Source organism: Amblyomma americanum, chromosome 1 (genome assembly GCF_052857255.1).
Source record: "Amblyomma americanum isolate KBUSLIRL-KWMA chromosome 1, ASM5285725v1, whole genome shotgun sequence".
In the NCBI taxonomy this organism is placed as follows: Eukaryota; Metazoa; Arthropoda; class Arachnida; order Ixodida; family Ixodidae; genus Amblyomma; species Amblyomma americanum.
Window position 1 is genome coordinate 196,442,574 of NC_135497.1, and position 22,267 is coordinate 196,464,840.

The following is a 22,267-nucleotide window of genomic DNA, read 5'->3' on the forward strand; positions in this document are numbered from 1 at the left end:
TGGAAGCGCTCACTGGGGGGCTATCTCTGCCATGCTGCAACGCAAAAAAAAAATTATCGGAAGGAAGAGCTGAGCGTCGGGCTGGCGCTTTCGGAGGCTAGGGAGCGGGTTGTCGGACAATGTAAGGCCAGCAGGTGGAGAGTCCCTTCAGTCGCGAAGGTAATCGCTTGTGTCGCGACACATCAGCACCGATCGGTGGAGGCCTTTTGTTGTTGGAGGACGCGCAGCTTGTCAACAAAGAGAATCTGTCTGCACACAGATAAACATACCCCTCTGCACGCCCTCTGAATGCGGCTTGGCACAGGTGCGCGGTATCGCGCCCAACCATTTGCGCAGGCAGCACGCGGAGATCCCGGCGCCCTAAACGCTGCGCCGCGGGTTCAACGAACGTCGGCGTGTTGCGCACACTTTCGCGCTGCGAAACAGCGTTTGACGTATCTGTGGCTGCATGCGACTGAACGGCATTCGCGGCCGCCCTTGCGCGGGCAGGGCAGAGGTCCCCGGGAACGCGCTGCTGTTTTTGTACGATACTTTCGGGGGACCATTGTTGGGGCTGTGGACGGCCGAAAATCCCACGAGGCCCGTCCGGGAGCATCCGCAGGGTCGGAGCACAAAAACGGGATGGGGATGCTCGCTTTGCCATAGTGCTTATGCACTATACGGGCTGTAGATGATTGTGCATCGTTGGTTACGCCTTGCTGTTTACCCCGCTTTCATCGTTTGCCTCATGTCCTATGCATTCTTTCCCCCCCTTTGTCTGGCGCTCTTGCTCTCGAGTGTACCCGTACCCGCCACGATGTGGTGGTCACTCACGATCCTTTGCGCTCGTTGCGTGAAAGGGGACACTTATCGGGGCGTGCGCAGACCGTTTCTTCGGCCGAAATGAAAAGCGACCATCGCACCCAAGGTCGCCGCGAGTCGTCAGAATTGTGCGTGATAAGAAACCCGCAGTTGCTTATCTCGTGAAGGAGCGTATGGCAGTGCTTCGCACGAATTAACGAGAATACGCCTCAGGTGAGCAGGACGCGTTGAAATGAAAGCCCTACCTAATACACACTCTGTCTCTTTTCGTGCGTGTGTGTATGGGCTGTTCAATACAAAACTCATTAACAATCTTGTAAGGCACATGGAGAACTAAGAACGAGAAGGTACACATGCATTTTAGAGCAGTGCAGAAGCCCGCATAGACGGGTATGAATGGTTACAAAGGCTGTTTCAGAGCAGCACGCCGCCTGACAACTGAACCCCAGCGCGGCAGCGTGCTCGGAGAGCTGCAGTGACACAAGCTGCCCACTTGATACATACAGTGTTCCGTTAAAGCCAGTCTTGCATTCTCGCGCTGTGACGGTACGCCTTACTCAACCACCTAGCGCACGCTTCCGCTAAAGCTACTTCTGCCAGATGTATGCTCACTGTTTCCAAAGGTGCGTGGCTTGTTTGGCGGAGCTAATACGTCGCTGCGGCGCGATGGTCGTCTGCATGCTTGAACACGTAAGGTGCTTCCGACCACCAAGCGCGACTTCCTGTTCACGAAGTTTTGTTCATTCTTGCCTCTTGTTTTATGGCTTATAAATATTGGTCATTGTTTCCTCTTGATCTGCCGGATGACGGCAGTGGAACAAATGTCTCGTAATGCATGGCCGCGTCAACTGCATGCACGCTCATGTTCAGGTGAGATCCACGCAGTTCTGTGCTATTATTTCGAACTCGAACAGCAAGTACGTCGAATTTGTCCGACGGAAAATGGTGGGAATGGCTAAAACCATGCAGCTGGCGCTTCCGTTATTGGCAAGCTGGCTGCACATTGCAGAGAATCTATTTCAATGTCGACAATCTGGCAAACAGTTCGTGGGAAACAGGAGACCAAAAGGAAGACCAACCACGCACGTTAAAACCGAACGTGTTGTCTTCTAAGGGGAAGGCTTTAATACTTGTCATACTTTGCGAATGGGGGGGGGGGGTAAAAAAAGCTTTGTAACTTTATATACAAAACAGTCAGTGCCGGATGAGCACGCTTACGCTTTTAAACATATTTGTATACCTTTCAATTGCTTCCCGGTGCTGTTGACGCCCTGTGATCCCGTTGGTTCCGGTCATGATCAGCCTCTGAGTAAATTTCTTGCATGCAGTTACGTAGAGTGCACTCTGTTAGCCGGCAGAGCGCGCCAGCAATTAATGGGTACTGATGTCAGCGCGAAGCCACGCACTACGTATGCCGCGTATTTTTTTGAAAACGACTGGGTTGGGCGAATGACCTGGGAGTGAAGAGCTCCTGCAGCTCCTGAGTAGGAAAGCGAAGTCATCGGGTGGATGTCCGAACCCGACATATGATGCATGTCGCCCACATGCTCGAAACGCCAGGGGTATCGCGCCACGGCGGGCTCTCAAGACAGACGTGCGCCACCGTTTTCGATACCGTTATCTCTTTGCGGAAAAGACACAGAGATAACCTTGCATTTGTTTCTGCTACATGCCCAGCTCTTGTTTCAACGTGCAGCTCCAGCATGTGTCCCACAGTACTTCAAAATGGAAGTCACTTCTGAGGGCTCCGAGATAAAAGTTGGCCCAATACCGTAGTTTTCGAAACGCTGATAACTGCCGCCAGCACGATGTTCGAAGCGCTCGAGCGCGTGCGCATTGCTATACGAGCTGGGGGAAAAAAGCTGTCCGACACAAAGGGCCCCTTTGAATGCACGGGCGCTCTAATGACACGAAGTGACTGAGATTCCAAGATCAATCTGAAAACAAGGCGTTATGTCTTTTTGCAGCACCCCAGGGAACACGTCTCTCACCGTCCCGGCCTGCAGCCTCAACACAACTTGAACCAGCGACCTTGGCCGGAGAAGCATAACGAAAATTTTTTTTTCTCTTTCTTTCAGTGCCTACAATCACTGCGAACTCATCTTGCGGTCTTCCAGAACTGCGAGGCACTTTTCGATTAACCACAAACTATGGTCGACTATGGCCATTAAGACAGCACTGGCGCTCTCAAGAATTACGCCCACGTAGTCGGCGATGGTTTTCATTTTCCTTTCGCCATGCGACGAAACAAAAGAAATTGCGTCATCATCATCAGCCTGACTACGCCCACTGCAGGGCAAAAACTTCTCCCATGTCTCTCCAATTAGTCCTGTCCTTTGCCAGCTAGCGCCCACCCTATGCCTGCGAACTTCTTAATCTCATCCGCCCACCTAACCTTCTGCCGCCCCCTGCTACGCTTGCCTTCTCTTGGAATCCACTCCGTTACCCTTAAGGACCAGCGGTTATTTTGCCTTCGTATTACATGCCCTGCCCAAGTCCATTTCTTCCTCTTGATTTCGACTAGGATGTCATTAACTCGCGTTTGTTCCCTCACCCACTCTGCCCTCTTCCGGTCTCTTAACGTTACACCTATCATTTTTCTTTCCGTTGTCCTTAACTTAAGCTGAACCCTTTTCGTTACCTCATGTAAACAAGCAGTGAATAGCGTTGGCGAGATCGTGTCTGCCTGCCTGACGCCCTCCCTTATTGGAATTTAATTGCTGACTTTATGCAGGACTATGGTAGCTGTGCAGTTGCTATATATATCTTCCAGTATTTTGACATAAGGCTCTTCTACACCCTGATTTCGCAAAGCCTGTATGACTACTGAGGTTTCCACTGAGTTGAATGCTCTCTCGTAATCAACGAAGGCTATATATAGGAGTTGGTTTTATTCTGCGCATTTCTCTACCACCCGACTGATGGCGTGAATATGGTCTGTTGTGGTCTGTTGTCGAGTGTCCTTGACGAAAGCATGCCTTATCCTTTGGTTGATTGAAGTCTAAGGTTGTCCTGATTCTATTTGGGATTTCCTTAGTAGATACCTTGTAGGCAATGGACAGTAAACTGATCGGTCTGTAATTTTTAAAGTCCTTGACGTCTCCTTTCTTATGAATTGAGATAATGTTTGCGGTCTTACAAGCTTCTGGTACGCTTCAGGTCATAAGGCATTGCGTATACAGGGCTCTAGTACAATCTATCCTCCGTACTCGAACAGATCTGCTGTTACCTGATCCTCACCAGCTGCTTTTCCCCTTTTGCATTGCTCTTAAGGCTTTCTTTACTTCCTGTTTTGTTTCTGGTCGGATGTCGCTTTGCTGTGCGCTACTGCCTCTCTCATTAACGTTGTGATTACACATTGGCTGCTGTATACATTTGTGGAGCACTATTCGGCTGCTTTAACTATCTTATCTATATTGCTAATGACAATTCCCTAATAACGCTAATGACGTGGTACCACAGCTCAGGCAGTTTGATGCAGTAGACACTGCAACACGTCATCGGCGGACGCTGCATGCGTTTGTACTATGCTTTCTGCGCGCTCGTTGAGCTCTTTCATGCGGGAAAAAAGCCCCCGATTTCGACGCGGTGCGGGGCTCTAAAGAACGATTTTTTCTTCGTGTCAAAAGCTGATGTAGCATCTTCCTGACCGTGGCTACAAACTCCCCATTGGCACTAACCACCAGACTGTGTTAATGAAAAGTTAATCAGTACGTAATAGTTAGCGAGCGATTCAGTTAGTAAGCTCTCTTAAGGGACTGATGTCTGCTGCGGCAGAGTGTGTTCCTAACTTTTTTTTAATACTTCAAGCACTCTACTTTCAGAAATTTTCGAAAGAATCCGGTACAATGAGGAGGGGATTTTTCACGGCAGAACAATGAAAGAAATCCCGGCAAAAGACTAAATTCGGTGTGCTGGATTATAATTTACGTTTCTTTCCTTAAATCCGAGAATATCGCGAACGAAAATATACACTTTCTCCAGCATCGATTCCACGTTTGTTTTTTCTTCGCGCCGTAAACGAGCCATTTGCGTAACGGTTCTTAACCGCCACTGGTTTGCGCTTTTCATCTCTGCCGATTTTCTGTCCTCAAGAGCATGCGGTGGTCGGGTCCCCTATTCCGGGGTCTCGTTGGATTTAGCCATCAGGCAGGCCCTATATCTCCACCAGCTTGCTCTGGTGCTCCGGGTCTGTGTTGGATCCAACACCTGCTCCCACTGCTCTAGCGAGTGTTCAGGGTGTTTCTGGCAAGCGCATACCACGTCACACAGAGTTGCAGCGCCTTCACACTGCGGGATTTATGACTGCACTGCAAGTCTACTCGAAGCTGCAAGGGCAGACCTGGTGCAGCCTTAGAAGTGCTCGTGCTCACAGATCGCGTGGGACATGCACCGACATTCCCTTAAACGCTTCCGAGTGGTATCCCGCTGTCTGTGTCCACCAGAAACCACACAAATCAAATTAGAACAGATTTTTCGCGTTCTGCATAAGTGCTACCGCCTATTTATATCGTTTTCCTTGCATCCCCTTTCTTGAGGATGCAGCCACGAACGCGCTCTCCTCTCACCTCGTCCGCATACGCGTCGGTCAGCGGCATGTCGAACGCGATGTTAACGCGCAGAAGGAGGGCGGCTAGCGTTGGAAGATATGTGCAGTGACAGCCACTGTGCCGGTGTTTTAAGGAAATCGTTCTTATTAAAATGTTTGTGCTTGTTTAACAATCCAAGGTTGCGTGGTGCGAACGATCCAAATTAGCTTTCGAAATAGAAGACGACATCAATAACACGACAAAAGAGAAAGCGCAAGAAAAGCTCCTTGACTCATATATCCCTCGATCGCGCGCCCGATGCAGCGCCGCTAGGTCTATTGCGCAAATCCAGACCCCCGCGCCTCGCCCGGGGTGCGCGCCTGATCGCGGCGGCCACCGTGTGTGGGGCGCATGGTTTTGGCCACATGCCACTGTTTTCGTCGGTGTGGTGACGGGCTAGCTGGCGCGAGGCACGTGCGCCCCTCTGGCCAAACACTCCACGCTTGTCTGGCGAAACTGTTTACACGGCACCCTTTGTCTCCAGGTGGGCCGCACCCTCGGACGACGCTCCGCTCCCTGCAGGCATGCGACGCACGCGCCCCTCCTCCGCGGTGCGAGGGGCCTTCGACTCGCCGACGCGGAAGCTGGGCATCACGCCGAAGCGAAGGGACGGCTCTAAAGACGTGCGCAGACGGTGGTACAGAGTGCATCCGCAGTCGCGTAGAGAAGCAATGAAATCCAGGAACACAGCACCGCGCTTGCGTTCTCTGCTGTGTGCAGCCAGCGACGAAATCGAGGACGTAATTGGCCCTCCTTTTGCGCCACGAGCCGAAAACCGTCTAAACTGCAGTGTTTCTTTATTTTCCCCGCATAAATAATTTCCGAAAATGCTGTGAGCAGAAGGGAACCTCCGGAGCAGAACTACGCTTTCAACTAAGAGTGTTGCAGGACCCTTTTTTAAACGGACAACGGACGGAACGGGCAGCTGACAGCCATTAGTCATCCATCGCTGTCGCGCCTGGGTTTTCACCTCGTCTTTCTGCCCCAGAATTATGGCTGCATTTGTGGCGGCTGCACTTCGATGGCGGCGAAATGAAAAAAAAATGCCTGTGTAACTGAGATTTTACAGTTCTGTACGGGCGAAGTAGTAAATCCGGAGCCCTCCACCGCAGCATGTATCGTAATGCAATCAATCAATTCCTTTATTATTCGCTGCTTAAGTTTCTGTCAATGGGACCGAATTTATTCGATGTTGCTCGAAGGTACACTCTGATCACAACAATCAAATGAAGCATCAACTCGCGCCTCGCGAAAGGACTCGCTGTCGAGCGGCGGGCGGGCGGGCGTGTCAGCTTCCGGCACATGCGCTTGTTTAGCTTGTTTACATGAGCATTTTGCCACGGGCCGGTGCGCTCATCCTCGGTAGCTACATTCGTCGATAAGCGCCTATCTTGATCGCCCGGACAGCACATACATTTCGATATCGAGCTCGGAAATCCGGACTGAGCCGGCTGGCTAGTGCGCACGAGGACGCCCGCAGCCAGCTGGAACTGGCTCGGCTATCGTCGCTCTCTTGCTGCCGCAATTTGCAATTGAAAATGCCCACAACAATGCCCGGCGGCGTCGCCGCTGATACAGCCGTCTGCCGTCCGTGTTTGTCGATCTGTTTGTCTGCCCAAGACTTCGCGGTGTAAAGGGGCCGACGGTGCGCGTATCGGACGCTCGCGCATGAGGCAAAGCAGGGGTGCCCTCGCGGGTTTGACATCTACATGTGCGCAGTGGTCACATGGCCACCGGTGAATGACGTAGATGGCTCGGATATAATGGCGCTTCACAAATATCTCTTGTCTGCCACTACGTGTAGACATGATAAGGTGCCTTTGCTTCAAAGGTTGTATTAATTGCCAATGTTTATAAATACAAGGGGGCGTTGCAGAGCAGAGTGCAGCGCATAAAGGTGTGCCCCTGTTCTACCTGTCTACTGTTCTTTTTTTCAAGGAGAGTCGCCCGAGCTGTGGAAGTGGAGGTCAGGAACCCCTGCCCTTCGATATCTCCCGACTACGTTGACGTAAACAAGCACTGTTAAGAACAGGTAGCATGCTTGTCGAGCAAAGAGTGAGGGACCCCGGAGCAATAGAAACCATTGTGATAACTTCAGGCAGTCGAGATTTGTTGAAATGCTAAACAAAAAAATTGGAGGGGACATTTAAGCACCGCCTTAAGGGTATGACGCGACAGCGTAATAGGTTAATTCCCATATATGCGGAAGGTCATTCTCTACTTAACATTAATTGATCCCTGGGAGCCCTCATACCCCTCCTGGCGCAGAGGTGCAGAGGTTAAGCGATGCGCCACTGCCATGCGATGGCAGGTGCTGCCACCGATGGAGCTTGTGCGACCCATGTCCTCTCTCGAGCCTCTCGAGCGACCAATAATTAATTTAACTGCCACTTAACATGGTGGGCAGTTTGCTCACTATCCGGTGGGCAGGTTGTGATGACGCCGCAAGGTCACGTGACCTAGGTGGCTCACCTGCCTCATAGGTTGCTCTCAGGGGGCCATGCACCTGCCAGAGCTGTGCCCGTGATTTTTCCCTCACAACGCAGACACCGGATTTTCTGGTGAACGAGGCCTTCAACGCAATCGCGTTAATAGTTCATTTTCTCTTTTTACAGCGCTGCAAAAATTCTTGGCTTCTAAATGCCTCAAGCAGGTTTTATTCGCTTCTCGTTTGTTTGGGATGATAAGAAAAATAACAGGAGAGCGACGTGTGACTGGTGCAGCCACACAAGAAGGATAAATTTGTTGTGCTGGAATGCAGTTTCAGCAGCTAAATAGTCCTTCAAGCGTCGAACATGTCTTTAATTGTTTTTATTGTGTCCGTAGAGCCAAACCAGAAATGGAAAATTTTTCGAGAACCTTAAGCTGCAGCCAAGCAAGCGAGTGATGACGGCACTCCTTTTTTTTTTTTTTTTTTGCTGCCTAGACTCCTGGAGTTTCCATCATTTCAGAACAATTTGGAACAACAACACGAAAAAAAAGTTTTTCTTGGTGCAGCTGATTGCCCTTCACGTAAACGACGCTTTTATTGTCAAGGTGGCTGACGAAGTGTGCATATATCTGCAGGGTAAACGCTGAGTTACGTTTATGTTTTCTCTAGACGTAGAATTTGCTTTATTCAGTATTCCGCTCAGAATTGTCTTCCTTGCTAACAGCGTGCATTGAGCGGAATAGGCTTATCAAGTTCCGAAATTCAGCAGGCATGTCAATGGATAATCGCTTGGTGTTGTTGGAGGCATATCCTTCCTCAAGTTGATCGTTTCTTGCGAAGATGCGGCATTGTGTATTGGTTCTTGGGTCTCGCCGATTTTGCGCAACATATTTTTTTTTTCGTGGTCAATCCTTATCTGGCAAATTATTTTTGAGTGTTCTTAAAGCTTCAAAATTTTTTACACATGTAGTTGGTCATTTAGTGCTCTTAACGAACTACACAGGCAAGGCGTATCACCGTACAGTCGATGGGCACTGTAGAAGTGATTTTTAGCAGCACGAAAATGGTTGACGCATGAGATGCCACAACAGAGGGAAGTCCACTGTTTTGAGCTCTTTCTAAGGGCGTACCTGCCGGGCACGCACCTGCCACTGCACGTGCGCTGCTTTTAATAAAACTTTTTATTACGAATGGTACCCGCACCTGCCTGCGCGTCGCTCTGCTTGCGATTGGGAGCCGCGATTCCCTCAAGGTTTTGGGCGAAGGATGAGGCACTGATTGGGTTGGAGCCACATTCACTTCACTGGATGCGAGCGAGCTTAGTTTTTTCGGCAATTTTCTGTAGACAGTGCGTAGCTGTTTTTTTTTTTTCATCGCGGCAGCATGCGCAGCACGCTTTTGTCAAAATATATTATCTGCTGTCGGGCGCCGAACAAACTTTGTGACGAGTGTAACACTTGTCTGTGTCCTTCTAAACTTGTGGTCGTCTGCTTTCTGTCCGTTTTCGATAAGGGGATTATGCTTCTTCAAACGGGCACTTTTTTTTCCCGGAGCATGCGCGTGCGTACGTGCCTGCAAGCGAATTAATTTATGAGCAGGTGCGGCTAGTTACTGTTTTTGTCCTTGTTAGCTCCTTCTCGCGTTTGTGCCGCCACAACCGGACCAGTTCATGGGCGTGGACAAAAAATTCGGCCTTCCAATAATTAGCGTATAGAGCCAACTCATTCTAGCTGAAGTTCCATTTCATCCTTCCTAATAGTTATTTTCCAACTGGCAACATTGACTAGTATTTATTTCCGTTTAATACTACAAGCTCAAGAACGACACATGTCATACAACTTTCGGAATACAGATTTAATAGTGGCACTTTTACGTTTTCTGTCATTGCTCAAGCTGGAAGAAAAGACGATATCACCTAACGATCTTTTAAAGAATTATTCCTTTGGTGCTTTTCTTTCTGGCCATGTCCGTCATTTTGATCAGCACAGGTGTAGCATCTCTTTTTTTCTCTGCGGGTATTGCAATGTGTTGCATATTCCATTCCTTCATCCTGCAGCGTGACGTTTTCGCAAAATTTGCGAAAATTCTGCGCCGTCCTTGTATGCACTACAGCCCTTGGAAGCGCATACCATGTAAACAGCCTCTTAGAACTGGTATTTCGAGGTTCAAGGCGTTTTTTTTCTTCTCTTCTTTTATGTTAGAGCTATATCGTGGCGTGTGTGTCTTTATCTTTCAGTCCGTGTCTTTTGAGCGCAGGTATAGTTTCAATATGGTAAACCAACTCGCCCAACAAGCCACTCTGCTAAGAATGCGTCTAAGGCGGGGCAGGCTCGATCGTGCAGGCGCATGGATGAATGGAAGATAGGAGCGTCCCTTTTTGAAAGGTGTGGTAGCAGTTATCACCATGCTCGGCTTTTTTTTATGAATATTTCTTTAATAAATCTGTCAAGCTATGCGACACGGTTGCTGCCCCGGACGGCATTGGAAAGCACGTGTGCTTGGCAAGCTCTCGGACGGAACTTTAACACTCAGAAAGAATCATCAGGTGGAACTATCGGCTGAAACTGCCTTCCTTTATTCTGCAGTTGTATAGTCCAGGTAGTCGAAATATAAGGCAGACAGTTAAATCGATTGTGCCGCCGTGGTGGCTCAGTGGTTATGGCGCTCGGGTGCTGACCCGAAAGACGCGGGTTCGATCCTGGCTGCGGCAGTCGAATATCGATAGAAGTGAAAGGCTGTAGGCCCGTCTACTGTGCGATGTCAGTGCACGGTAAACAACCCCAGGTGGTCGAAATTTCCGGAGCCCTTCACTACGGCGTCCCTCGTAGCCCGGGTCGCTTTGGGACGTTCAACCTCCCTATGAACCAAACCAGTTACATCGATTATTTCGCATCGCACGATTCCATAGGTGGATTTCAAAGCAACGTGGACACGTTGCCACGTCTTGCTTATAGTGTTATATTTTATATAATGCGACGGATATTTGCAGTCGCCCCCGGATAGAGCCCGACACAAGGAAGCTGGGCTCTCCGCTCCGGCCGGACACGGGAGACTGCATTTCAGACTTTTTTTGCATGCGCGATAAAGGCGTGAAACGAAGCCGGGTCCACTGCAGGGGGTCGATAGCGTCGGAATTGTGCTGCGAACTGGGTTCGCAGAAATGCGCAGATAGGAGTTACTGATAGCGCTTGGGTTCCCAGTCACGCGCTCACCATGCATCTTGACGACCTTTATACGGACACGTCACCACTGCGTCAGCGTTTCAGTATTGTCACACTGTCGTGCACCGCTCCCCTGCGTGGTGCAAGTCCCGCGCACGCATGCACACACAGGCCGAACCAACGTGGCCGACAACTATTTATCGGCATGCTATGTGCTTCGCCGTCATGTTTCCCCAAAACGAGTAAGAACGAGGCTTTCATTTTTCTGGGTGTTCCTCTGAGCACGCTATCTCATTAATGTCTTTTGATGCAAATATAATAAAGCAAATTTGGTTATTGGCTTAAATTTAATCTTTCCCTTTGACAATGCTCGTACGTGTATTCGTACAATGTGTTCGGAAACCGAGCCTGGTCGACCATGGTATTATTCTGCAAGTTCCCTGAAACTTTATTCCTTCCTTGCACGCACCAATTCTATCAAAACAAAGCAAACAGACAAACATGAACAACATTTGTCAAAAGTAAAGACGCCGCGGTGTTCGCTTCTGAGCAACGCATGCTGTGGTGCTCTCGTACGATCCGCGCAAGCCCAGAGTTTCTGATGGGTCTCATCATAAAGAGATTATGAACTTTGCTGGTGCCTAACGAGTCACACAGCATGGACTAGAATGGAACCCCTTGGACCCTATACTTGTGAAAATGGCTATGCCTGCGTGTCTCTCCTTGTCGCTAACTTTGCTACCACCTGTGAAATAACCGCGGATCCCAGAAGTCTGCAGAAAATATGAAGGGCTCCATGCACCACTTAAGAGTAAAACACAGGCTGCCCCTAAAATTATGCAAAATTATTAGTGGTGCTTCACGTCTGTTTGGAGCTCCAATAGTCATGGTAATCCGGTCAGGCTACCTGTTATATCTAGACATGCCGACATTCTGAATATTCCTGCAGGCTATCATAGAATTATCTGCTATGCTAACCCTTTTAGGCGCCATTTAGCATGCCGATTAAAAACAAAATTTTCCGCCTAGATCGTATATCGACGCCTCAAGAAAGCCAAATCGTTAGCTTTCCAACAGAGCAAACCAATGGTTATTTTTTTTTTACTCACGTGTACAAAATTTTTCTCAAGATGTCAAAATAAATGGAAACAGTAATAATAAGATACCAGGAATTGTAAAATTTAACACCATAGGGATCATGCAATTATTTTATTTTTCGAAGTGCACGTGACGCTAGAAATTCGAGAAAAAATATTAACATTAATACTGGTGGCACAATTTGTCTAAGAAAACGGCGGATGACGTGTTACCATGGCCGCTTCTTTATGAAATATTATTTGCTGCGTTCGCTAGTTGACACAAGAAAGCACCTTCTTTGCAATATGAAGGATGCTAAATTCGCTTGATACAAAGAAATCAGTGCTAGGCAGAGCACACTCAAGGAAAAAGTTGCGAATCCGCAATGTACACAATTATGCCCCTACAAAGCTTTTTAAAGGCTTCATAAAGACCTCGTCTAACTGTTATTTGTTGTCCTTAGGGAAGTATGATGTTGCGGGTTGAAATTGTGCCGGTACAATATTTTCTTTTCCGCTTCTCATTTCTTGTGATGAATGGCAACTCTGCTGAGAACATTCATCAGGATTTGTCCTCCTTAAGTGCAACAGATTACATCCGGCATGGTGCATACAGTGGTACTGCGCACAAGCGCCCGGGCCATAGGCCGCGTAAAAGGCGACGGCCGTGCCCCTGGTGTTGAGCTTGGTAAGTACACTCGGTCGAGGAGCCTGCCGCTCGATTTCACTTGATCCCTTCCCGGCCAGGAATGCAGTCCAATCACATATGGTCTTATTACGTGTTTTATTCTATTATATTTTATACCAGAAAGTATTCGATGGCCTTAGTTCATTGTGAATGTGCCCTCTTTCACACAAAGCCACACTATAGCTGCTGCTATTGCCAAATAAATAACCGTCAGGCACTCAAAGAAAAGAAAAATCGCAGCCGCGAACCTCGGCCATCCTGGCAATAACCGATAAAAGGCGGCAACTGTTCTCCCGAGCATACTCCCGAAAGTGACCGCTAGATGGCTTGAATTAGTGCCAGTAACGCCACCTAAAGCTCGACACACATGAATGCGCAGGGGACCAAACCAATCTTGTTGACAATTTTTTAATGAAGAACGATTCACAACACAGGCAACATTCGAACAGCACAAGAGACACGGTATGAAACATGAGCGAAGCGCGTTAGCTCTGAAGGGGAAAGTGCGTGTCGCATTGACTCTGAGTTTCCGCGCGGAGGTGGATGCGTATTCACGTCCAGACTGGTTCGTTCTGCCAGTTGTCGAGGTCGACTCGTGGAATGTCAGCGCCGTTGCAGTCCACCTTGGGATTCCTGCGTGGAGCGTTAAAGGAGTTTGTCATTGTGCCTGGTGGTGAGAATGCATATGCGCTGCTGAATGGGAAAAATGAAAAGAACGTCGCGCTCACCAGCTTAGTTCCCGGATCATAACCAGGGGTTGTACGTATTGCAGGTTCGTGTTATCACAAATGATGCGTGCCAAGCTTGCCTTGCGGATTTCCTCAATTTGCACTGCAGATAGAAAAGATCACGTCACACTGTGAGCGCGAGATGAAAAAAAAAATCGGCTCGTTTCAAAAGCATGGGCACTGGAAGTCCTCCGGGACGGCGGAACAATCACAGGCTATGTTGCAAGTGCTATAGACCGTTTTCACGGGCGAGGAGGACAGCGGCCGCGGCGCAGGCCCTTTCCTCCTCCGTCTGGCTTGTGCGGCAGATGAGCAGTGTGGGCTCAGCGTACGCTGCACTGAGCTAAGAAAGCAGTTTTCTTGTCCTTTCAGCGCATTTTAACAAAGCATGGCTGTTCAACAGCATAGGTAGACTCCAAATAAGTCTTCGGCAAGAACATGTACACATACTGATATTTTAAGAAGAAAAAATTAAAAAAGCAAGGTGCTCCACGCTGGTTGTCGCAACCTTGCTGCCTTTTTTTTTTCGGACTTTCATATATGAGAAGAGGACACGATTACACAGCCCAGCTAGCGATTGCTCCTGTTCATCCAAACAAAGCTGAGACCGACAGCGCAAGCCAGTATTGCTGTCAAGACAGGACGAGAAATTAGCTGCTTCTCCCATACGGCGGAGCCCGTGAGGAAAAGGTGTAAAGGCGAGTTCACCATTTTTGCCTCACTTGCCTCTAACATCGCGCTGACTGCATTGCAGTTTCAAGCTGGCGTTGAACACACTCTATGTAAACCATTGTTGCTGCATCGAAAAAGGCTAGGAGTATTGGACTACAGTATGGGGCACTTAAGAAAGCCTGGCAGGTGACATGCAGTAAAGATTCATGAGTGGAGTACTCCGGCTGATACCCATTATCTTTTCGCTCTCTACTGTGCCAACAAAGACAAGTTGGAAAATTGATGCGTTGCTCGACGGCGCACAGCTATCTGTGCGCAAGTAGCATCGATAAAGGCGCGTTTTCAGAAAAGCTGCGACGACAGGAACCCCCGCCTTGCCCCGTTATGTGGGACGTGCGTGACGTTAGCGGCCGACGTGAGCCGTGGCTCCCCAAAGGGCGCGACTCGAGAGACGCGAAGCATGCGACCACCGCTCGTACGATCGTGGCGTGACTCGGGCCGCCCTCATGCGTTTCCAACTACGCTTTGTCGCCCAGTTTGTTGCCACTGAAGTGGAAAATTCAGCTGGCGCCAGCGAATGAGTCGGGGGCACGTAAGAACGGCCTCGAATGACTCGAACCCGTTGTTTCGGCAATCGCGATAGTGGACTATGAAAGGGAAGAGGATAACGTTGAGAGCCAGAAAGGGAACAACGCGCAATAGGCAAACCCAAGTTGATGATAATATAGTTAAAACCAAGGAGACAAAACGGACTTGGGCAGAGCACATAATGCGGAGCTAGAGTAGATAACGGACGGTGTGCCGTAGGGTAGCACAAAAGATCCCAGATGGAGATAAGGAAATTTGTTTAGATTCCAAGGATGCACGTGGCTGGCGCTGTACAGGCCAGGTCGGAGATGAGTGGGAAAGGCCGTTGTCCTGCATGCATGGCAGTACGTAATCCGGATGATAACGACGACGAAAGTGACCTGACCAATTAAGTTACAAGCTGACCACGGGTCGCCCCAGCAGGCGAGTGATTTTGAGAACTGCTCCTCTAATCCGCCGGCGCCAGCTGTAGATTCGGCTTCACTACCAGCAAATTCGGAAATAGTTCAGTCCTGCAGTGCAAAAATTCGCCGGGACTTGTTGAAGCAGCCTACAGAAAACAAGCTGCCCACGTGTCAAACGCAGCGGAAGTGAATTCGCCTTTTTTTGACACAACCGCCATTTCGCATACACAGTTGGTTCCTCGTGGAAACGGAACGCGCCTGCGGCGCCTACGCGCGCGCGCGCGCGCGTGTATGTGCGTGTGCGTGTGTGTTTTCAACAAGCTGTCTGTTTAGCAGAGGAATTTTTGCGTACTTCTCAGTGGTCGCCACATCTTGCGAAAAGAGTGAATTTCAGAAATCCGGAGCTGTTTCTTGGATATAGATATGCAGTTTCAGGAACAGCTCGCTTGCCAGCGCATGTACTTACATGACATAGTCTGGTATGAACCTTTAAATGTGGGCTCCCCGGGCGTCGCGCCACATTGCTGCTAGCTGGACTGTCGTGTGCACCTGGCGCTAGTGCAGTGGAAGTGGCAGCGGACCCGGTTTGTAACAGCCCAGAGAAAAGGCATTTCGACACTCCCTCACCTGATGGAAAGGTGTCAGTAGTGGAAACGCCTCCTCTCTTGGCTGTCGGAAACCGGCTCCGTTGCTGCTTCCTCCGTGTTCAGCGCGAGGTGCACACGACAGTCCAGCGAGCAATATGGCAGCGCCCAGGGAGCCCACATTTGAAAGGTCTACAGGCGCCGTCCGCTCGAGAGCTAGCAAACGGGCGGCAAGCGAAACGGCACCATAGTCCTATCAAGAATCGCAGGTAAACTGATGTGTACAGGGTCGATCGGCATGCGCGCAGCCACGCAGAGCCGTGTTCACGCTCAGTGTGATTGACCCTGTACATGAAATCTGAGCATTTATCTTTGCACTTTTGCTGCTACGAGGAGCGAACTGCACCCGTGAGCAACGGCAACAAAGATAACAGGGTGGCTGTGACTATCTTGCTTGAAAGTAAAAATAAACCAAAACCTGACGCGACTACACCACATGACCCGTCTGCTAGACTCACATGACTGCACGAAAATATTGGGGACACTTAAAGAGACCCTGAAATGATTTTGATGGACGTATTGTAGTGCAACAGATCTGTAGGAGCGGTCTTTGTGGGTATTCCAGTCAAATTTGAAAGCTCTGCATGGACCCTATAATTCGTAAATAATTTTAAAAATCGCTCCTCGCAGTAGCTCGCAACCGATTAGGGCGACACACCTCACTGTGCGTCGACCCCCAACCCCGATGACGTCACTGGGCAGAGTAGCCAGCCTTCAAGCTCGCCCCGTCTGCCCACAGACGTCATCAGGGTAGGGGACGCGCGGCGAGCTGCGTCGTCCTAATCGGTTGCGAGCTGCTGCGAGCGCTAGAATGTGCCCATCGAAATAATTTCAACGCTCCTTTAGGTTCAGCTTCAGAGTATGACGCGGTGACGTTACAGGGTCCCTATACGGTCGCTCGGGGGTGCCCCGGCGCACCATTTCGCAGACGTCGACATGCTTGTTGCCATCACGTACTGCTTTATTACGCATCATCGCCCGCATTAATTGGTGACGCTAATTAACTAAGTTTACCTGTAATGTAATTCGCCTACTGTGCGGAGTGAGGTGCTCGTACATGGTCTTTATTCACACCACTGAACGAACGTCGCTCTGTGGAGTTAGCGTAAGGACAGCGGCTCGATATTGCTCGACCACGCTTTTTGCTTTCAGCGGAACTGCTTTCCTACATCGCTACTCTCTCCACCAATCAGGATTTTCCAGTCACAACGACGCCGGGTTACCCGCTGAACGGGACCTTTAACGTTAAAACAATGGACTAGCAGCTGAGATGAAGACACAAAAAAAAGTGTCAGCGTTTTAGCTTGGTTGAACCGATTATCGTGCGAAAGCAGGGGCAGTATTATTATACGAGGACGACGATGGGCAATGCACAGCGCGAGACTGCGTTGCAGTTTAACACGAGGCGTGTTCGGCTGCGGTGATAGCCTGGTGCTCTCACGCAGCGGCCTGCGATGCTGATCTGTTCGCGCCACCGCGGGTTCAAATCCCAGACACGGATATTAATTTGACTTCTGTAACTTGTCCCTGTTGCTAGGCAAAGGCACAAGATTCAAAGATGCCAATACGATGCTGGTGAGCGTATGAGTGCCTTCGCACTGAAAGGAGAGAACCAGGGCGGGGCATATGTGATGCGGAGAGCAATGATAGCGAATGATCTACCACCGAGGAAAAAGAAATGGCGGCGTCAGGTACAGAGACGAGATCGTAAATCTGGTGGGCGGCCGCGGTTGGATCAGCATAGCCAGATATCAGCTGGAGAGGCCTCCTCTGTCATGCAGCAGACGTGACCTGACACTGCAATATAAGACGACTGACGAAAGACGTAGCAAGTGTATATAAGTTACCTCGGGTTCACGTAACCGTTTCGCTTGACGTTAGGTTCGGGTTCAGGGCACGCGCACATGACGACAAGGGCACGTGTGAGTCTGGCGATCCTTCTACGAACGCGCCCTCCATTTGCGTCATTGCCCGTGCTGCTAACGCGGGTCCGGAGTGCACGACGGATGATTAATCAAAACGAAGAGTGCGGTAGCGAAACAGGAGAAGCCGCCGTGGCGCTCACCTTCGTTGAAGGACGACTCGAGGCCGCCGTTCTCGTACCAGAAGCGGTCCCCGTTCTTCATCCTGCGGAACTGCTCGGCCACGATGCAAGCGAACGTGGGGCCCAACGTGCCACCGGGCACCGAGCGCTCATTCACGCCCGCCGGGAACAGGTCGATGTCGTCGGGGGACCTGCCACGCGCATTCGGAGGGTATTCTTGACAGGTTCAGGCGAAACCAGCACACACTGGGACGATGTACGGAAGAGCTGAGCCCAAACCAAGCATGGCTAATGAAGAAGATCGCCTAATAGTACAAGTCGTGTTCGCGCGCCATAAACACGCTTGTGTGTATTCGTTTTGAATCAACTGCAATTCATATAGGCTACACCTTATTCGCGTGTAAGGTGCGTCCAACTAAATGCAACACTGACTCCTAGCGTTTCATGAGGGGGCCATTAGGCATTTGTTTCTAACACAACGCGAAAATTTATACGCCTACATTTCTGCACCTGCGAAATCGCCGTGTACTATGCACTGCCTCGACAATCAAATTTGTGAAACGTTCGCGCTTCACCCAATTTACTGCGTATACATGTGGTATGAGCACAGTGAAAGAGGCATGCTTACTTGTAGACCTGGGCGAAGGCCTGCGCCGACTCGGGCGTCATGATCTCGGCCAGCTGCGAGAAGTCCGTGATGCGGGACATGCCGCAGTACTCTCGCCAGTCATTGTAGCCGGGGATGCCGTGGTCACGGCCGCGCTGAATGTTCAGCGCCACCAGGTCCATGCCGAAGCCCTGGCCCAGCGGCTCGTACAGGTGGTTCGTCAGCTGCGCACACCCCACAACATGGCGAACGTCAGCCGCTCTGTCCGCGTGGCGGGCATGGTTCAATATGGAAGTGCACGCCTTCGGCGGCGATTGCGGCCCAAGGCGAAGCGACGCATCTCGTCTATACTCACTTTCATACATCAGGCGCAACGCTGTGAAAGGAACAGAAGTAGTTCGCACCGAAAAATAAAGGGAGGCGTGCTACTCCGCGCTTGCTTTGTGTCTGAGTTGTGTAAGGCACGAGAAAAAGACAGCATGTCGTCAGTAATAAGAGCGAATTTAATCAAGCTCATGATACGTGTCTCGTGTAATAAGCCTTCAGGCAGAGCATGCACTATGTTTCGCTCACCACAAGGAGCGCACTACTTTTTGGCCGCGGATACAGGCAGCGGAAACAAGAGCGCTAGCTTTGATAATGTTGCACCTGATGTATGAAACGGAGTTATAAGAGGCGCCCAGCTCTCCTCATGTGTCCGGAGCACCAGCCTCTCGATATTCCGTTAATGTCGTACTGGTTCAGCTTAGGAAACAGGACAGAGCCATCTGCGACTTACTCGAAGGTCGTGCTTGGTTAATTGTCGAGAACGCCAGTGTTGCACCTCAGATGATCAGTGGTCGCCGTAGCTTACTTCCCGCTTATTGGTAAGTACGCGAAAGTAAATTGGGCTTGGTTAAGGAAAATGTGGTTTGTACCTTATTCGCTAAAATGTTAACGCTGTGGAACCTTCACGGCTAACACCAAGCAGCACGAACTTAGGGTAAGAGATCAACACTACGTCCGGCTTGAATTCTTAGTTGCATCAGTTGGCATACGCCGCGGTCGCTGTCAAAGGAGTCGTCTTTGGTGGCAGCACAGGCTCATTCCGTACTTTCGGCGTGTCATTTTATTGCAGCGCAGGCAGAGTGAAGCAGCGCGGTTCATTTACCCGATGTTTGTTCGCGTCGTACTGCTCCCCGTCGCTTTACTGAAGCAATATTTCGGTTCCTACCGAAAGCAGTTATGCGAGAATCTACCGAGTGCACAAAAAGCTGTCATGGCTGCCTGGGCAAGTTGCAATCATAGGCAACGCGAAGCAATCAACAGGCTCGCAACTAAAGCACATAACTATTGTACTTACGACGACCTGACTCCACTCGTAATTTTAAAAGAAATATACAGCGCAAAACTGAGACGACAGACGAAGGCGAGGTGCACAACACAAGCGCTGTCTCGCTACTAGCCCAACGTGTCATCGTACTATAGCAAATTCCACGCGTAAGGGCAGATGCAAAGACGCGAAGATGTTGGCTCAGATTAGGGGGAGGGGGGTCAGAAGGTCAGAAGGACAGAAGACCCTTCATTCATTGTGTCATGCTTAAAAAGGAGGGGACAGAAAATCGCCTTAGAAGGGCGCAAAAGCACGACCAAAAAGGAGAGAGTGGGCGCGCGGCCAGAAAGCTTGACATTTATATGGTGAATCCTGTGCACACCTATGGAGTCTAACGTGAAGTGTTATATAAGTCCCGAACTAAGCGTAAATTTGAGGCCGATTTCATAATCAACCTCCTAGACTGAGATGACCCAAGCTGCATAAAATAGCGTGAATATTTTCATTTCTCCCCAAAATTCATTTAGGCGCGCCTCAACCTCCACTGCAATGTCAGGCGAACCGCAAGAGCAGATAAGATGGCCTTCCGCGGTAGCCGTCTTTTGGCTTTTTTTTTATTTCACGCTGACGTCAAGGCGTGAGCGCAAAACGACTCATTGTTATCGCACCTCTTGAGAGCGATACGGGCGGAATGTGCCTTATAGTCTGATGGTCGTACAAGGATAACCGACAGTCGGAGCACTTCGTGTAGAGATCCATTTTCAGTTGTTCGAAACTTTCCCTTTCTCTGAGCTTTCACGTGCCTGTACTTCGCTTCTTCTACATACCTGCTCCGTGACGAAGCGGTCGTAGGTCTGAGCCGGCTGGCTGATGAGACCGCGGTAGAAGCGGTCCAGGTTCCCGGGAGCGTAGATCTCGGCCGGGTTGAAGAACTGCGTCGCTAGGGGAACCCGCTTGTGCACAGAGCCGTCCTCGTTGATGAGCTCGATGTTGCCCTGAAGGAAAGAGCATATGGAACGAATTGAGGCATGCGAAAAAAAATACATTTCGCTACAGTAGGCGCTGCATTTTCCCAGTAGACCTGACGCGTATGGTGAGATTTGTACACCGAGTGTATAGCACAGGTGCGGAGAGCTAGTGACATATTGTTCCCGCCATAGCGTATGCCATAGCCACGCTCGAAAGAACCTGGCATTTGCGAGGCGACTCCGTCTGGCTAGCCTACGCCAAGATTTCACACACAGACGCTGTAAACAAGCCCATTCATCGGGAGGAAGGACGCCTTACATGCGACGGTGTTGACTCAGGCGTGCGTCGGACAGATGCGCACTAGACGCCAGCGAGGTTTCTTACGGCGACAGATGGTCGGTCGCTGGAAAGAGCGGTGGGCGCCTCAAAACTGGCTTCTTTCCCCGAACGGAGTCGTTACCTGCGCCCTGGCGCGCGGAGTCCTGAAGGTCGCTCCCCATAGTTGACATTTATGCAAACCAGATTGAATCCGGTACGCAGCTCAATTTACTCCCAGGGTCGCGTGCGCAAGCGCGCCTCTGGAGCATAACAGCTGCGATTGCGTATTAAACATGCGCTGCTGAAGTTCTGGCACGTACCCAAGAATCGAGTATGGCTATAAAACAGTCGGGATCACCTGGGCTCTGTGTCTCAGTGTGACTATAGCGAAACGACTGGAACTTCGGAAACGCAGACGAAATGGCGACAAATTCACGCCAAAAACAAACTCTTGCAAATAACCTTTTAAAACTATGTTTAAGCATGTTTGGCGCAATGTATGTTCGTTGCGATGCCATATATTTCATGCTGTACTCTTCTCAAATGAACAACCTAGAAGAAAAGGCGTCTCAAGGGTTACACAAACTGATTTCATAAGATACAATCGCAGCCTTCTTCTAGACAGCTCATTGGCGTGCGAACCCGCAGCCTTTTCTCATTGGGTTCTGTAGCTATATGGCTAATTTCTTGGTTCCTGACAAATTTAGCAACCTTCACTTCGCAAATAAGATGCGTTTTTATACCAACTAGCGAACGCAGCAAGAAATATTTCACAACACCAGCTGGGTAGCATGTCTTTCGCCTTTTTCTTGATCACTGACTTTGCTACTATCTTTTCTCAATTTCATGCGTCGTGTGCATCTTCGAAATACAAAACGACTCCACAATCCCTAAGGTGTTGATTTCATAAATCGTAATGTTTTAATATTAGGTTCCACTTATTTTGAGAGTTTGTATGAAGTACTGTGTGTGCGAGTACAAGAATTGGCCATTCTAGTTTTTCGTTCGAAAACTAACGAACTGACTTTCTTGAGGACAAAATATATAAACAATTTAGGCCGAAAAATATTTGTTTTGAATAAAAATCGTTAAGAGCGCCTGAAAAAGTTAGAGCAAAACCCAGCAATGCATTAGTAACCGTATAGACGGCCTCGAACAATGCAGGACAGCAGCCATTCATAATAGTAACGTTCTTTGTCATTTACCACTGCAAAAGGAGCCTTAACCTTCCTCCG

The 22,267-nt window shown here is 49.7% G+C and overlaps 1 protein-coding gene across 1 annotated transcript in view; it reads right to left on the reverse strand.

Moving 5' to 3' along the window:
* Positions 1-13,138: 13,138 nt before the first annotated feature.
* LOC144114469 (salivary peroxidase/catechol oxidase-like) overlaps positions 13,139-22,267 on the reverse strand; it is a 31,182-nt gene continuing 22,053 nt past the window's right edge. The window contains exons 13-17 of the mRNA XM_077648219.1: positions 20,573-20,740; positions 18,455-18,657; positions 17,848-18,017; positions 13,475-13,577; positions 13,139-13,379 (exon numbers count right to left, since the gene is read on the reverse strand). Coding sequence (XP_077504345.1) covers positions 13,298-13,379; positions 13,475-13,577; positions 17,848-18,017; positions 18,455-18,657; positions 20,573-20,740 — 726 coding nt within the window. The 3' untranslated portion in view covers positions 13,139-13,297. The remainder of the gene's footprint in view (positions 13,380-13,474; positions 13,578-17,847; positions 18,018-18,454; positions 18,658-20,572; positions 20,741-22,267) is intronic.